The following is a 17,510-nucleotide window of genomic DNA, read 5'->3' as shown; positions in this document are numbered from 1 at the left end:
CTGATCTGCCTGATATCAGATCTCCCCCTCCCTCTCCCACTTTCAAATCTCTTACTAGCTCTTCCTTCTGTTAGTCCTGACAAAGGGTCTTGGCCCGAAACGTCGACTGTACCTCTTCCTAGAGATGCTGCCTGGCCTGCTGCGTTCACCAGCAAATTTGATGTGTGTTGCTTGAATTTCCAGCATCTGCAGAATTCCTCGTGTTTGCCTGATTAACTTGTTGGGCCTTTAGGAGTAGATGGCCACAACAGGCTGATGTGGCAATACCAGCAATTTCTGTCTCTGATAAATCTGTAGAGCAATTTAACCATTCGTTTGACAATCTAACCTGGTGTCCAGGAGTCTTGCCCATTACAATACTGTCTGTCCTGAAGTGCAGCTCAAGACATGAATGACTTCACCCTTCAACCAAGATCAGAATGGTTCCTTTTGTGCACCTGTCCATCTGTCTCGGATGTTGGACACTATCAGTATTGTATCCAACACTGTGTGGAGTTTTATTCCCAAAAGCACTTCGGCTTCAGCTCCCCACAGGCTTGGATGTGATGTAGCTCAGTATGTCAACAGAAATGTGTTGAGAGCTTTGGTTGATGCTCCTTCCCCTTTTGATTTCAGAAGTGACTGAAAGTATCCACAACCTCTCTGCTTGGCTGTTGGACTGTGGAGTGAGGGGATGTGGATAACTCTGTTCTGGGACAATGCGGCGAACTGCTGTGAACTGAATTGAGTGCCATTGTCAGAAACAAGTGTTTCTGGCATGCAAAGCAGTTGACGATCTGCTACAACTGTTGAATAGTAGCTTCTGTCATTGTTGATTTCATAGGTAATACGTCTGGCCATTTAAAATGGGTATCATTCAGGCCAAGGTCGGGACACCTGTTGACTGGATCATTCTTGTCAACATGTGCTCTACTCCATGGGCTAGTAGCCTGAGGTCTTGGCTGTGGATCGGCTCTACTCGGGTTCTTTGCTGCCACAGAGCACTGAGAATGGTGCTTGCACATGTATGTACCTTCTCTGCCTATCATCTGAAATGTGTGCCAAGCGTCTTCAAACATGTCCACAGTTGAATAATGTATTAGGTTGGTAGAAGGCTATGACCTTTTCCTCAAACTTGACTAGCCATCCTTCAATGAAGTATCTGGAAATGTGCTGAAGAAGCGGATCTGCAGCTATTTCTGCTCTGATCTTGTCAACCGTGACCAGAAGATCTTCAATGGCATCTGATACAAACTGGTGGACTTCACAATCAATTAAAATTGCTCCCCATCTCTGATCTCCACAAGGCAGCTCTCCGGACCTAGCATAGCATTGGAGCCTTTGATCGATTTCCAAACTGTATATCACAGGCTCCAACAGTTTCTGTAACACAAACAAGACAAAGAACAAGCAGAAGGTGGAAAGTAGTGACCATCATTCAATTTTACGAATAAATTTGCCAAAACTGGTAATGGGTGCTGGTGTGTCTCTAAAGCTAAATTAAGATCAGTTGAGAAGCCAGCAGATGGTCTCATAGTACCATTGGCTTTCTTGATGATCACTATTGGAGCTGCTCAATGTGAGTAGTTGACAGCTTTTTATCACACCAGCTTGCGGTACGTGATCTAGCTCTTGCTCCATGATTGGTAAGGCTGTGTATGATACCGATGTTTTGGGACAGAAGACTGGCTTTGCCTCAGGACGGAAATAGAGTTTTGCTTGCCATTTGGTACAGCAACCTAAACCTTGAAACATTTACTGCCTAGTGCTGTTGCTGTTGTATGGTGTCAAGTACTGATGGTAGAATGGCATGAACTGACTTGAGCTGAATTGCCAATGTCTTCATAGAGACTTCATCTAGAGGGATGCTCCAGAGATTAAGCTTGTCTATCTAGTGAATTTGGATCAGGCTGCTTTGTTGGGTAACACACACAGTTCACTTAGTTACCATTCAGCTTCCCCATGAGGTTCAGTTCGCCAGTCAGTAGGAGGGTTTCACCTGGTTAAACTGCACGTGGAATGATGAGTTGATTTGACTGGTGTGGACCTGAGGGCTTGCCATGTGTGTTTAGAAATGACGGTGATGTCTGATGCCATATTGAGTTGTAGTTGATAAATAAACACATTGATGTAATACCTCCTGGGGATGAAATCAACTTTGAACATGACCATTAAATTCACTGTAGATTTTCGTGGTTTTTGAAACTTCCTGAACTTGTATTTTACTGGCCTAGTTGACAGTGGAGGATGGCAAATGCTCCCTGTGTGATCATAAAATTGGTATTTGCTGCAAGTATTTCTTGTATTGGCAGTTTCTTCCATGATGCCATGCACCACAGTTCTGGCAAGCTGTGTTTATCTGCTTGGAGATGTGTGTGATGTCTGGGCCATTAGACTCTGCATTGACCCTGGTCTGTTTGACCAGGTTGGAATCGTGTTTCAGGTTGATCAAATGCTGACATTCTTGAGTGGCAGCTTGAAGAGTCATACCAGTGTCTTGCTCCCGTCTGGCCAGGAGCTGTTGCAAATGCCTGCATTGCCTGGTGCCTGAAATCCACAAATAAAAATCAGACACTTGAACTGTGATTCAATCATGTTACCCAGCTTGAGCTTTTCACACTTGTGGTTGATGATACCTGTATATGTAACAAACTCATTGGCATCATGTTTAACGAGTTTTGGGCTTTGGTAGCAAACACCGAAGAGATGACTATTCTCCAAAAATGCTTGTTAGCTATCAGACAGTTCCATCACATAAGTGGCACATGTTCTTGGGCAGAATTAATTTGAAATAATGCTCATGTACAGCTGTACACAATTTTCAGAGCAAAGTCCACGTCTTGCACAACGCAACTTGGTTGCGTTCAAACGCAACTCTCGAAGCAGCATCGAACTGAAAATTGGTATGGACACAGCAACTGAATCATCTGAGTTCTGTCCAGTGTTTGACATCAATGTCACTGGACTCACTGATAACTTGCTCATTAAGGTTTTGATTAACTTCAGCTGGGCTACCTCAAATTGAGTTTGCCTCTGTTGTATTGTGGCTAAGCCTTGCTGAAATTGCCATGTCGATATAATACAACACTTCACAGCCAATTTTGTGTTTGCTCACCTGTTACTAATGAAACCCAAAGCCAGGATTAGAGCAGAACCAGAACTCAAAATAAACCCTTATTCAGTAAAACCACCCAAGTTTCAACTCAAAGGTACGTACCAAAGCAGGACTATTTAAATGGTTTATCCAAGGCCCTTGGATGTTGAGAGGAATGAGGACCAATCAATGAAAGTCAGCCTGGGATTGGTTATCAGCTAAATCCAGGCATTGGTTGTTTCAGCTCACCATAACAGATTTTTAGCAGAAATTGTTCATTTTTGACTCGAGGAAGAAGTTGGTTGGCATCCCATTCTCAGAATGCAACCCATATACAGACATCCCACCTCTCCTGGAAGTTCCGGAAGTCTCCCGCGTATTGATAGTGGCTCCCTGACGCCCAGAAATTATACACAATATCCCGGAAATCGATTTTCTTCCCCCCCCCCCCCCCCGAGAGGGAGAGTGAGCATCCTGATAGGTCTACTTAGCACGAAGAGAGACCAGTCAGTTTTCTCTGTGGACGGACTTTACAGTCGACCTCAAAAATGATGAGTTTTGTCTGCTGCACTGTTTGCAACAGTGACTTTTCTATTGCCCATGGTGGGTTAAAATGTAAAAGACATTGAGGTGAGTTTAACAGGTGTCATTTATTCATTAGCATAGCTGATGTTATTTAAACTAGCTGGCTAGTTGCTAAGAAGCTACTCTATTGATGTCCTACATGATGAGGCCAAACTCCCTGTGGACTTGCTTAAAGTTGTAATAGAATAAACATGATAATATAAGTATATATTTTCATATAACATTTTCTGCATATACCCAATTTGGTTTACAGATTAGACAAAGTCACGAAATTATTACATACACCCTTGGAGGTCGACCAGGGGGTGGGGGAGAGGGGGAATATGGAGTTGCGGGGGGGGGGGTTGCAAGGGTGCTACCTCCCTGAAATGGTGGTGCTACTTCCCTGAAATGAGTTTTTGCAGGGTGGGATGTCTGTATATATAATTTAATGACAGGCAATTTAAGCAAGCCATCGAAGATTTTACTGAAAGGTGTGTTAGTCTTAATGAAGCTTTCTTTTGTTTGCCATGCTATAACCTGCCAGGGTTATATTTTTAGGGATTTGTATTCAGGATTTTCAGGATTAATTGTATAAAATGCAAAAGCTATAAAAAGCCATATCTAGTTAAGGTGGTTTAAATATAACCTTGACCTTGAAATGTTGTATGATTGTTTTCATGCATCTTAAAATTCATGTGAAATCAAAAGGTTAAATAGAGTAATTTTTGTTAGTGGGGCTTTAGAGTTATTGCAGGAACTTGCCTAATTATGTCTGGGGGCGTTTGATCCTGTGCCAATCTGTTTTTGTGCATCGTTCACATTGCATATGACTGCCTCTCAGTAATGCAATGGGCCAAGTAGAGTTACAACTCCAGGTGTGTAAAATCTAATCTTCTTGTGATAGACAACTAAAATTCTTATGGCCCTTTATTTCCACATCCTGGAAGAGGTTTCACTGCTAATGTAATGGTCTCTCTCTGTACAGAAGCGGTGTTTGTGTTATGGTTAGAGATAACTGGTGCTTTGGAATGTGAGCTGTCCAATCAGGGGAGCGGGTATTTGTGCGTCTGACACTGGTCTGAGGTGAAGAGAGAAGACACTGCAGAGAACTAGTTGTAGGATTCGACCTGGTGGGGTCTGTGATTCGCTGGAGCGCTACTGAGGATCGGTGAATATGATTTTCAGAAGAGTTGACTCCAACTTGTGCACATTTGACTGTTTCATTATAATGAGCCCTGTTTTTTTTTCCCTTTACTAACCCATAACATCCATTAAATAGTTCTTCAATCATATGCAGTGTGCTATCTGTTATTTCTTGGCACAGAGATATAACAGGGTAACAAATCACACAGCATTCATATAAACCAGGATTTGGGGTGCAAGAGCCATCCCATTCTCATGGATTTACTGGGACCGGAGTGTGTATTCCTGAGATGTACTCATATCAAGGAAACCAGAGTTTGATCAATATTTCCTGAACACTGATCAGTTAGGCCACTTTGTATATAACTATGAAGGCAGCCTCTCCAGTTCTTCAGACTTGCTGGGTTCTTTCTCTCCCTTTTCTCTACCATTTTATTATTGTAACCTGTAAGGTGATTTGAATCAAATATGTCTCCTGGACTAGAGAAAGCAAGGTTTCCTGGTGGCCACACGTTTTAATTCCACGTCCCATTCCCATTCTGATACGGCCTCCTCTACTGTCAAGATGAAGCTACACTCAGGTTGGAGGAACAGCACCTTATATTCCGTCTGGGTAGCCTCCAACCTGATGACATGAATATTGACTTCTCTAACTTCTGTTAATGCCCCCCTCCCCTCACACCCCATGCCTTATTTATTTAATATATAATATATATTCCCCCCCCCTTCTCTTTTTTTTCTCCTGTCCCTTTCACTATAACTCCTTGCCTGCTCTCCATCCTCCGGGCTCCCCTCCCCCTTCTTTCTTCCCAGGCTTCCTGTCCCATGATCCTCTCCCTTCTCCAGCTCTTAGCTCTATTCCCCCCCCCCCCCCCGCCATCTTCTATCATTTTGGATTTCCCCCTCCCCCTCCCACTTTCAAATCTCTTACTATCTCTTCTTTCAGTTAGTCCTGACGAGGGGTCCCGGCCTGAAGCATTGACTGTACCTCTTCCTATAGATGCCGCCTGGCCTGCTGCGTTCCACCAGCAATTTTTGTGTGTCACCTGGACCTTTTCTTTCGAGCCCATGTAGGGATGTCAATTGTGTTCACCCCTGGTCAACAACTCAGTTTAGGAAATCCCCACATGAATCTAAATTAATTCACAATTTGTGCTTAACTTATGTGTTTAATTATGTAAACATAATGTTGACTCCAGACCATCAAGTTGGATTCAAAATGTTGCTATTCCTTTTGTAGCAGTCATCACCAAAAACACACTTAAATCTACAGTAACACGAGGAATTCTGCAGATGCTGGAAATACAAGCAACACACATCAAAGTTGCTGGTGAACGCAGCAGGCCAGGGAGTATCTCTAGGAAGAGGTACAGTCGACGTTTCGGACCGAGACCCTTCGTCAGGACTAACTGAAGGAAGGGCTAGTAAGAGATTTGAAAGGGGGAGGGGGAGATCCAAAATGATAGGAGAAGACAGGAGGGGGAGGGATGGAGCCAGGAGCTGGACAGGTGATAGGCAAAAGGGATATGAGAGGATTATGGGACAGGAGGCCCAGGGAGAAGGAAAAGGGGGAGGGGGGGAAACCCAGAGGATGGGCAAGGGGTATAGTCAGAGGGACAGAGGGAGAAAAAGGAGAGAGAGAGAAAGAATGTGTGTATATAAATAATGGATGGGGTACGAGGGAAGGTGGGGCATTAGCGGAAGTTAGAGAAGTCAATGGTCATGCCATCAGGTTGGAGACTACCCAGACAGAATATAAGGTGTTGTTCCTCCAACCTGAGTGTGGCTTCATCTTTACATAGAGGAGGCCGTGGATAATTCCACATCCCTTTCCCATTCTGATATGTCTATCCACGGCCTCCTCTACTGTCAAGATGAAGCCACACTCAGGTTGGAGGAACAATACCTTATATTCTGTCCGGGTCGCCTCCAACCTGATCGCATGACCATTGACTTCTCTAACTTCTGCTAATGCCCCACCTACCCCTCGTACCCCATCCGTTATTTATTTATACACACACATTCTTTCTCTCTGTCTCCTTTTTCTCCCTCTGTCCCTCTGACTATACCCATTGCCCATCCCCTGGGTTCCCCCCCCCCCCACTTTCCTTCTCCCTGGGCCTCCTGTCCCATGATCCTCTCATATCCCTTTTGCCAATCAACTGTCCAGCTCTTGGCTCCATCCCTCCCCCTCCTGTCTTCTATCATTTTGGATCTCCCCCTCTCCCTCCCACTTTCAAATCTCTTACTAACTCTTCCTTCAGTTAGTCCTGACGAAGGGTCTCGGCCTGAAACGTCGACTGTACTTCTTCCTAGAGATGCTGCTGCCTGGCCTGCTGCGTTCACCAGCAACTTTGATGTGTGTTGCTTAAATCTACAGTATTGAAATAGGGAATCTCCAGTTGCTCAAGTGATTGAACTATCTTCTCTCTGTTTTGGGCATGGGGTCTTCTTTACAACAGTTTGTCTTCAGAATTCTTGCTGAACTACACCCAAAATACTTCATTCTTATACACATCAGCTCTGTGTTGTCATGCTTTGATTCCGTTGGACTTGTGTGAGCCTTTCATTGGTTTTGTCCCAAGGCAACAGAAAGGAGAAGAGCAATAAAGTAATGCTAAGTAACTATTTGCCTCTGTCATTCCCTTGCTTCTCTTTGAGTCAGGGCAATTCTAATCGGTTACAATCACTATGGGCCAAGCACTGGGCACTCAGGTTAATTTAATTCCAATACTACTGCCTTTCCTTACACTACAGTTCTCATCCCAAAGAGCAGTTCATAAGCAATGTATTTGGAAATAATCTCTGATTTAGCAGCATTAGTAGGGACTTCACTCTGTTCACTTTCAGTTGTTCTGATCCAGCCATTCCTGAGCAGAGATACTACGTGAAACATTTCACAAAATGGTTGCACGTGCAGGCTTTCAAAATGGCAGCCTTCATTTTTCTTACCAATTGGCAACAGCAAAGACATTTGTCTACTTCCACTGTCCTGGATGTACGAGGAGTGATTGATAAGTTTGTGACCTAAGGTAGAAAGAGTCAATTTTAGAAAACCTAGCACACTTATTTTTCAATATTGTCCCCTCCTACATTTACACACTTAGTCCAGCAGTCGTGGAGCATACAGATCCCTTTGTAGAAGTTGTCATCTTGGACCTCCAGAAAGTGGTCCACAGCAGGGGTGATTGATAAGTTCGTGACCTAAGGTAGAAGGAGATGAGTTACACAGCTCTCGTTACATGCACATGCAGGTCAACTCTGAGTGATTATGCAGAAAGTTTGAAGTTAATAACCCATCTCCTCCTACCTTAGGCCATGAACTTATCAATCGCCCCTGCTGTGGACCACTTTTTGGAGGTCCAAGACACCGACTTCTACAAAGAAGGGATCTGTATGCTCTACGACCGCTGGACTAAGCGTGTAAATGTAGGAGGGGACTACGTTGAAAAATAAATGTGCTAGGTTTTCTAAAATTGACTCCTACCTTACGCCATGAACTTATCAATCACCCCTCATATTCCAGTTGGCTTTTACAGATTGTAATTTCTTCATGGCCTACAGTTCAAAATTGTCAAAGAAAATCAAAGAAAAACAATGTGTCAACCTGAAAACGCTATTAACAATTGTTTTGATAAGGTGGTTCTGTTTGTCAGACACTAATTATCTCGGCCTTCTGGAGTTCCTCAGGTATATTCCTCTTCATTTGTGGCCTTGGAATTAACCATCTTTCTTTCGTTTATCATTAGTACTGGCACCAAAAGAAAATGCTTTTATCAGTGCTCTTCGAAAACAACCGGGCTTACATGATGAAGATTACGCTATAAAAACCAGGCTTTACGAATGTGATTTACCAGAAAATACTCTGGTGCTTCCGTAAGTAATTATTTATATGTCTAATTTAAATTTTAGGAAATGCTGATCTATAGAAACGTGGATAACAAATTGAAACTCTAGGCTCGGCAATGTTGGATGGATTTCTATTAACTTGGACCACTATGGTGCAAGTAGCCATTTCACAATACTCCATCACGAGATGTTTAGTTCCCCTTCCTAGGAGTTTAATGTGAAATATGGGCTGGTACTTTAATGTAATATTGCTGGTGTTGGCAAACATTAATGGAGATTAAAAACATAACCATTATTGCAAAGTAGGAAATCTGGATGCCAGTTTCTGTAAATAGCAGTGATAATGAAGAGATAATCAGATTTTGGGTATTTCAATAAAATAGATATTTTCCAAGACCATGGGGATAATGTCACTGCTGTTCTAAAGGTTGGTTTTCATGTCCACTGTGACCATGGGACTGTGGGTTAAAGTCTCATCTGAAATTCAGAATCTGCAGTGGTAGTGCACAATTTCAGTACTATATTGGAGTGTCAGCTTAAGTGTTTGGGCTCAATTTGCTAGAGTGGGACTTTATGCATAATCTTTTGACTGTAATGTGAAAGACCTAACAAGTAAGCCATAGCTCACTAAATTAAGTCTTGTGTCTGCAGCCAGTAAAACATTTATATTTTAAAAAAAAACCTGCATGTGTGTGTACACTTGGTGGCCACTTTAATTATAAAAGAGTGGAACCCAGTGGTCTTCTGATGCCGTAGCCCATTCACTTCAACGTTTGAAATGTTGTACGTTTGGAAATGCTCTTCTGCCCAAAACGGTTGTAACATGTGGTTATTTGAATTACTGTTGTCCTTCTGTCAACTTGAACCAGCCTGGCCATTCTCCTCTGATCTCTCTCATGTGGGGTGCTTTTGCCCACAGAGCTGCGGCTCACTGGATATTTTTCTTTTTTGTACCCTTCTCTGTAAACTCTAAGAGACTGTGTGAGAAAATCCCAGGGGATAAGCCGTTTCTGAGATGCACAAACCACCCCATCTGGCACCAACAATCATTTCCACGGTCAAGGTCACTTAGATTACATTTCTTCCCCATTTCTGATGTTTGGTCTGAACAACTGAACCTCTTGACCATGTCTGCATGCTTTTATGCGTTGAGTCGTTGCCCCATGATTGGCTGATTTAGATATTTGTATTAATGAGCAAGTATACCTAATAATGTGGCCATTTGAGTGTATATATTTCACCCTGTTCTGCCCAACAGTTTAATTCAGTCTGTGTCTCAAATTCAAATAAGTCAATTTTTTTCTTTTCCATTTGTAACCACATTTTGCTTCACTACTGTTTGCAAAGCAAAACACAGCACTTCTTTGTATCTGTGACTGGAAAATATTTGTTCAGAGCTGACCTAGGATTTGTGCTCCCTTCTCAAGTGAGCCAGGAACCCATAGTCTTTGACTTAAAGTCAAAAGTACTGCCCACAGCTGACAGAAGGAAATATCCCATTAAGTGTTCATGCTTTGGGTGAATCATTGTACATTAAGGTGATTCTTTGTTAAAAATGCACAGAATTCTTTTAATGTTCCGGCGCGTATTCACTCAGCGTCTATCCCCAGAAATGGAATTAGGCAGTCGTTCCTGGTTTTGACACGGCCACAACTTCATTAACCCCAGGCAAAGCAAAATCCTGCAGTTTCCTCGACATTTTCATGTTATGTATTTTCTATGCAAACAATACATTCTTCCTATTTAGAAGGTGGCTTTTGGTATCGCCTAGTCCAGGGTGCCTTGAAGGAGGGCAAATTAGTGTGCAACCTTCAACCTTAGCTGGCCGTTGAACTCCATACAGTGCTTTCTCTGATCATATCGCTTTTACTGCATAAACAGCTATATAAATCATGATGACCATCTTGTTTCAAGAGATTATCTTGCATACATACCAATCAACTTCCAAGTTGGCTTAACAGAGCAGTGTCAGGTTATTGTCAAAACATTTGAATGTGACTGCTATTTAGGTATAGTGAAATTTAAAGTGCTTTCTCATTTATCATCAGGGCATATTAGTTTTCAATCTTGATGCCAAAGAAAGTATGCTAATCCACAGGGCACACATCAAATTCCAAATGGGGCAGAATTTGATTTGCGCTCCTAGGAAGGTTTCCTAAATTGGTATTAAATAGTCCAATTTGACTTGAAGGCCGTACTGGCGCTGACATGGCCAAGTGATTAACCAGTGGAGAAACAATGGAAAATGGTGATTAGTTTTAAGATGACTGTGAATAAGGACACGTATGGATCTTGCGCGAGATTATTAAGTTAGGGCAAGGAAAATTAAAAGCTCTAGGGAGAATTAATCAGAAGTAGCTGGCTTTGAGCAATTCAAGGATAAAGGAGGAAATGTGCTGAGAGAGTGGGGTCCTGATAAGCATTTTGCATTGATATTAGTCAAAGAGGACATCAAAGTTCAGAGTAAATTTATTATCAAAGTACTGTACATATGTCTGTATATCCTACCCTGAGATTCATTTTATTCCAGGCATTCACAGTAGAATCAATGAAAGCTCGTCTGTCAAACAATGTTCAAAAGAAGTCGATCTGTGTAAGATGGAAAAAAACCCAATAATGATTTTTTTTTTAGTAAATAATATTGAGAAAACTTTGTAGAGATTTTGAAAGTGAGTCGGTAGGTTGTGGAATGGGTTCAGAGTTGAGCTGAGTGTGTGTGGTGGACAGAGATCAGAGCTAATACACTAGGGCATTTTGAGATGGATAAAGAGGGAGTGTTGCATTTCTTAGATAATGTTAAGTCAGTCAGATGTTTGCTGTATGCCCAGGTATATCTATGCAAGTACAATGGGAAATCTTGCAGCAGCATCACAGGTATATCGCATCATATAAGCAACATTCACAGGAAAATAAGTTAAATGTTTAATCACTGTTTTGACAAACAGCACAGTTACAACTAAGTTCAAAGTGGTCATCGAGTTTGTTAAACTAGTGGTGATTAAGGTTTTGCTGGTTAGTTCAAGAACTGAATGGTTGATGAGCACTAGCAGTTCATGAACGTGGTGGTGAAGGATTGTTCTTCTCTCCCTCCTGCAAAAAAAAAACGTCATGGCCAGGATGGTGGGGATCTTTGGATATTGCTTTGAGGCAGTGCCTTCTGTAGATGCTTCTGATGGTGGAAAAGGGATTCTTGTATTCCTGCAATTTGAAGTGCTATTCCAGATCATGATGCAACCAGTCAGTATTTGGTGACAAACCGAGCCTCTATCTCCTCCTGGGCTGGTGCACTTTCCTTGTGATTTGAATCTATGTGCTGGTCCGGCTCAAATGAGCTACCATGGATTTAAAGCTGACTCCAGACTGCTTGTTTTTCCCCAGAGCAGCCTGGTCCTGATGGGATATACCCCAGTTTATTGAGAGATTTCTGGGACCTTGACCAACACCTTTCTTTCCTTTGATGTCAGGCTGAGTCCCAGAAGACTGGCAACTACCTAATGCTGTCTAAAGCAAGAAGAGAAATGGGGAATAATCCTGGGAAATACTATCCTTACATTAGAGGTATTGGGGGGGGGGCAGCATATAGTGTAGTGGCACTCACAACACGCTGGAGGAACTCAGCAGGTCGGGTAGCATCCATGGAAATGATCAGTCAGCGTTTTGGGCCGGAACCCTTCAGGACTGAAGAGGGAAGGGGCAGAGGCCCTATAAAGGAGGTGGGGGGAGGATGGGAAGGAGAAGGCTGGTAGATTCCAGGTGAAGAACCAGTAAGGGGAAAGATAAAGGGGTGGGGGAGGGGAAGCAGGGAGGGGATAGGCAGGAAAGGTGAAGAAAGAATAGGGGAAAACACAATAGGTAGTAGAAGGAGGCGGAACCATAAGGGAGGTGATAGGCAGCTGGGGGAGGGGGCAGAGTGACATAGGGATAGAGGAAGGGAGGGGGAGGGAATTACCAGAAGTTGGAGAATTCAATGTTCATACCAAGGGTTGGAGACTACCCAGATGGTATATGAGATATTGCTTCTCCAACCTGGGTTTAGCCTCATCATGGCAGTAGAGGAGGCCATGTATGGATATATCTGAATGGGAGTGGGAAGCAGAGTTGATGTGGGTGGCTACTGGGAGATCCTGTCTGCTGTGGCGGACGGAGTGGAGGTGCTCGACGAAGCAGTCCCCCAATCTGGGTAGGGTTTCACCGATGTAGAGGAGGCCGCACCGGGAGCACCGGATGCAATAGATGACCCCAACAGACTCACAAGTGAAGTGTTGCCTCACCTGGAAGGACTGTTTGGGGCCCTGAATGGTGACAAGAGAGGAGGTGTAGGGGCAGGTGTAGCACTTGAGCTTACAGGGATAAGTGCCAGGTGGGAGATCCATGTGGAGTGATGTGTGGACCAGGGAGTCGCGGAGGGAACGATCCCTGTGGAAAGCGGAGAGGGGTGGAGAGGGAAAGATGTGCTTAGTGGTGGGATCCTGTTGAAGGTGGCGGAAGTTGCGGAGGATAATGTGCTGGATCCGGAGGCTGGTGGGGTGATAGGTGAAGACAAGGGGAACTCTGGCCCTGTTGTGGTGGTGGGAGGATGGGGTGAGGGCCGAAGTGCCGGAAATAGAGGAGATGCAGGTAAGGGCATCATTGATAACGGCAGAAAGGAAACCACGATCCTTAAAGAAAGAGGACATTTGAGATGTCCTGGAATGGGAAGCCTCATCCCGGGAGCAGATTTGGCGGAGACGGAGGAACTAGGAATAGGGAATGGCATTTTTGCATGTGGCAGGGTGGGAAGAGGTATAGTCGAGGTAGTTATGAGAGTCAGTGGGCTTGTAGAAGATGTCAGTGGACAGTCTGTCTCCAGAGATGGAGACCGAGAGGTCGAGAAAGGGGAGAGAAGTGTCTGAGATAGACCAAGTGAATTTGAGGGCTGGGTGGAAGTTTGAAGTAAAGTCGATGAAATTAATGAGCTCAGCATGGATGCAGGAAGCAGCACCAATGTAGTCATCAATGTCGTGAAGGAAAAGTTGGGGAGCAGTACCAGTATGGGTTTGGAGCATAGACTGTTCCACATAACCAACGAAGAGGCAGGCATAGCTGTGGCCCATGCGAGTGCCCATAGCTACACCCTTGGTCTGAAGAATGTGGGAAGAGCCAAAAGAGAAATTATTAAGTGTGAGTACCAGTTCCACCAACTGGAGGAGGGTAGTGGTGATGGGGAACTGGTGAGGTCTATTGTCCAGAAAGTAGCGGAGGGCTTTGAGGCCTTCTTGATGGGGAATGGAGGTGTATAAGGATTGGACATCCATAATGAAAATGAAGCGGTCGGGACCGGGGAACTGGAAGTTATTGAAGAGGTGGAGGGTATGGGATGTATCCTGGATGTAGGTGGGGAGGGACTGAATTATGGGTGACAAAATGGAGTCCAGGTAGGCAGATACAAGTTTGGTGGAGCAGGCAGAAACTATGGGTCTACCGGGACAGTCAGGCTTGTGGATCTTGGGGAGGAGGTAAAACTGAGCCGTGCAGGGTGTGGGAATTATGAGTTTATCGGCTGAGGATGAAAGGTCTCAGGAGTTGATGAGTGTTGCTTTGACCCCAGCATCTGCAGAATATTTTGAATAGTGTAGTGATTAGCACAACGATTTACAGTACCAGTGACGCATGTTCAATTCCTGCTGCTGTCTGTAAGTAGTTTGTATGTTCTCCCTGTGATTGTGTGGTTTCCTCCAGGTACTCTGGTTTCTTTTCACAGGTTAACTGGTCATTGTAAATTGTCCCATGGTTAGACTTGGGTTGCTGGGCAGCATGGCTTGAAGGGTTCATTCCGTGTGGTATCTCAATAAGTAATAAGTTGGAGAGGATTCTTAGTGACAGGATTTATTAGAATTTGGGAAAACATTGCCTTAAGGACAGTTAGTGTGGCTTTATGTGTGGCAGGCTCTATCTTGCTAACTTGATTTGAGTTTTTCAAGGATGTGGTGAAGATGATTGAGGTTAGTGCGGTGGATGTTGTCTGTATGGATTTTAGTAAGGTGTTTAACATGGTCCCACTAGGTCAGTTCATCCTGGAGATTAAGTTGCATTTGATCTGCAGTGACTTTGCCATTTGGATCTGAGATTGGCTTGCCAGAGAGAACGCAGGGTGGTCGTGGTCATGGTTAATGGGACTTGTTCTGGCTGGTATTCCAGTAGAACTACTAGGACTTGATGTTTCAATCCCTATGGTAAGTTGGCACTCTCGATGTTGGCAGTGGGTTTGGAGTGGTGACAGGGAGGGTAGGTACGTCATCGGGGTCATCAGGTGGGCACCCTCCTCCTTTGACGTTTCGTTGATAAGCCCACGATGTCTCCAGATGGCTCAACGCTGCTACCTGGCGTCCCAGATACACCCCCCTCAGTTCCATACCCTTCTGTCTTCATCTTGCAGCCCAGTTGTTGTCTTTCCTTTTAATCCAAATCCAATTGCTGTGTTCTTCTGCTGCATTTGACAAGGATTTGGTTGCTTGTTGGAGGGAGTGACCCCTCACCCCCATCTTCTTCAATAGACTGGTCATAGATGTAGTAACGAGTCCCCTGCATCCCACTTCTACAGGGAAAATCTTGGTCTTCCTGCCATTCCAGGCAGCTTCAGTTGTCAGTTCAGAGTACTTGGTCTTTTCCCTCTCATAAGCTTCTTCAACACCATCTTCCCATGGTACTGTCAATTTCACAACATATGCCAGCTTGGCTGTTGTGGACCACAGGACCATGTCTGGCCAGAGTGTTGTAGCCGCAATGTCTAGGGGAAACACAAGCTTTTTCCAAATCCACGTCTATTTTCCAATCCCGAGCAACCTGCAGAGTGCTTACATCTTTTGATGTTATGTGGTGCTCTGGAGGTTGACATATAATTGACTTGGATAGAAATGTAGTTTGGGTTATTGAATCCACAAATGATACAGGTTTGTAGTGTTGTAGGTAGTTTAGAAGATTGCTAAAATGTAGAGCAGGGTTTAGATCAGTTACAGATATAGGATGGAGAAATCACAAGTGGAGTTTAATGTGGTCAAGTGTGAGGTATCAGTTTGATAGACCTAATGTAGAGTGAAAGTACGCAGTTATTGGCAAGACCCTTAATAGTGTGGATGTAGAGGGATCTCGGTGTCCAAGTTCATAGCTTCCTGAAGGTGGCTGTGTAGGTTGATATGTTGATAAAGTATGGTATACTTTATTATATTTTAAGCATTGAGTTCAAGAGTCAATAAGTTTCATTGCAGCTTTGTGAAACTCTAGTCAGATGGCATCAGAAGGGATTAGTTTAAGTTGGCATTTACTTGTTTAATAGCATGGCACAACATGAGCTGAGTTTCTTCTGTGTATCATCAATGAATCATTATAGAGCGCATATATTTGTTAGAAATGAAGTATTGGTGTTTGTTTTGCAGTTGTACAAGGTCAAACAAAAGGATTGTGTACTCAGTAATTGAATATTCACCTTTGCTGGACTCCTGTAACATGACCACAGATGACTGGGCTAAAATTGCTCTTGATATAGAGGTAAGTTGAGACTTGAGTCGGGTATTTCAGAGAATTTTATAGGACCAATAAGTAGCAGAGGTTTAAAATTCCTGCATTGAGGGAATGATTGTCTTGGGGCAGATCTCTTGCTGCCTGACAGGAATTTGGCTCAAAACCTGGATCTGATCAGTTTCTGCTGTTTAAGCTCTGAGTGGGCTTTCTCTCCAAAACTGATGAAGTTATAGCCGCACAAAGGTAACCTAGTCTTGGGTCAGATTGTCTTTAGTCAGTAGAAAGCTGGTATTATTGGGATTGTGGTTTTATTTTTGTATGGTGTTGGCTTAAAACCACTTAATATTTGCAGACTTAAGTACTGATGTACCCTGCTTTTCTGTTCCATCTTCAACTTAAGTGGACATAATTCAACATACGATGATTCTGATTTAGGATTCTTGATTGACACAACAGGAACTGATGCAGGAGTGTTCCTTCAAGCTATCAGAGCTGTTTCCTCTTAAATAATTTGTTATCATAGCATTAAGCTCTTATCAGTTTCCTGGTTTAAAAACAAAATCAGTGGGTTAACTGTTTAGTACTAGAAATGGCATGGAATTTCCTGGATGATTTGTTTAACATTTTCAAAGCTCTAAGGTAGTATTAAAAGTTATAAAATCATACATTGCTGTTGTTGGTCAATATTGCTGTCAAGAGCTTTGAATGTACCAGTAAATTTGCAAACGAGCTTGGGTTTCCAAATTTCCCTTGAGCACTTTGGACTATGAAGTGTTGGAGGTTTCATCATTCCTGTACACTGGCCAGTGATATTGAACGGTGGGGACAAATTAGACATCAGAAAATCCTGCTTTGTATCAGATTAAAACACTTCAAGTGAGTAACATCAAGCACTCTAATTTCCTGTGCTAGTTGTGTCACTGCCCTTTCAGCAGCATGATAGGAATGATTCGAAATGCCTGGCATATAGAATAGAAGATGTAAGTGAGATTTACACTGTTGAGGTGAAATTTGATATGTCTGTTCCTCACAAATCAACTTGCAAGCCATAGATCGGAAGCCAGTCTCATAGCTCTGCAGTTTTCTAAGCTTTGTTTTCTTTTTGTGTATTGCCAGGCTCGCTACCAAGAATACAGTGGCTTTGTGATCCTTCATGGAACAGATACCATGGCTTACACTGCTTCTGCCCTTTCATTCATGTGTGAGAATCAAGGAAAACCCATCATCCTGACTGGTTCACAAGTAAGTTGTAGTGAGTCAGATCTTTACAAGGAAAGATAGTGATTTAGATTTCGCGTACTATGTTAAGAACAGTACTCCTGGGATTTGTATAGGTCTTTAAAAGGTATACAGTAGATAGAAATTGTTTAGTTCCTGTAGG

The 17,510-nt window shown here is 43.3% G+C and overlaps 1 protein-coding gene across 4 annotated transcripts in view; it reads left to right on the top strand.

The window, feature by feature from the left end:
• Window positions 1–17,510, top strand: part of aspg (asparaginase homolog (S. cerevisiae)) — an 85,550-nt gene that overhangs the window by 16,628 nt on the left and 51,412 nt on the right. For all 4 annotated transcript variants that reach the window (XM_072269719.1, XM_072269725.1, XM_072269711.1 and 1 more), the window contains exons 3-5: window positions 8,533–8,659; window positions 16,045–16,156; window positions 17,246–17,371. In XM_072269719.1, the coding sequence (XP_072125820.1) occupies window positions 8,533–8,659; window positions 16,045–16,156; window positions 17,246–17,371 (365 nt within the window). The remainder of the gene's footprint in view (window positions 1–8,532; window positions 8,660–16,044; window positions 16,157–17,245; window positions 17,372–17,510) is intronic.

Source organism: Mobula birostris, chromosome 1 (genome assembly GCF_030028105.1).
Source record: "Mobula birostris isolate sMobBir1 chromosome 1, sMobBir1.hap1, whole genome shotgun sequence".
NCBI classification, from domain to species: Eukaryota; Metazoa; Chordata; class Chondrichthyes; order Myliobatiformes; family Myliobatidae; genus Mobula; species Mobula birostris.
The sequence above is the reverse complement of the archived record's forward strand: the minus strand, read 5'-3'. Positions and strand labels throughout refer to the sequence as shown.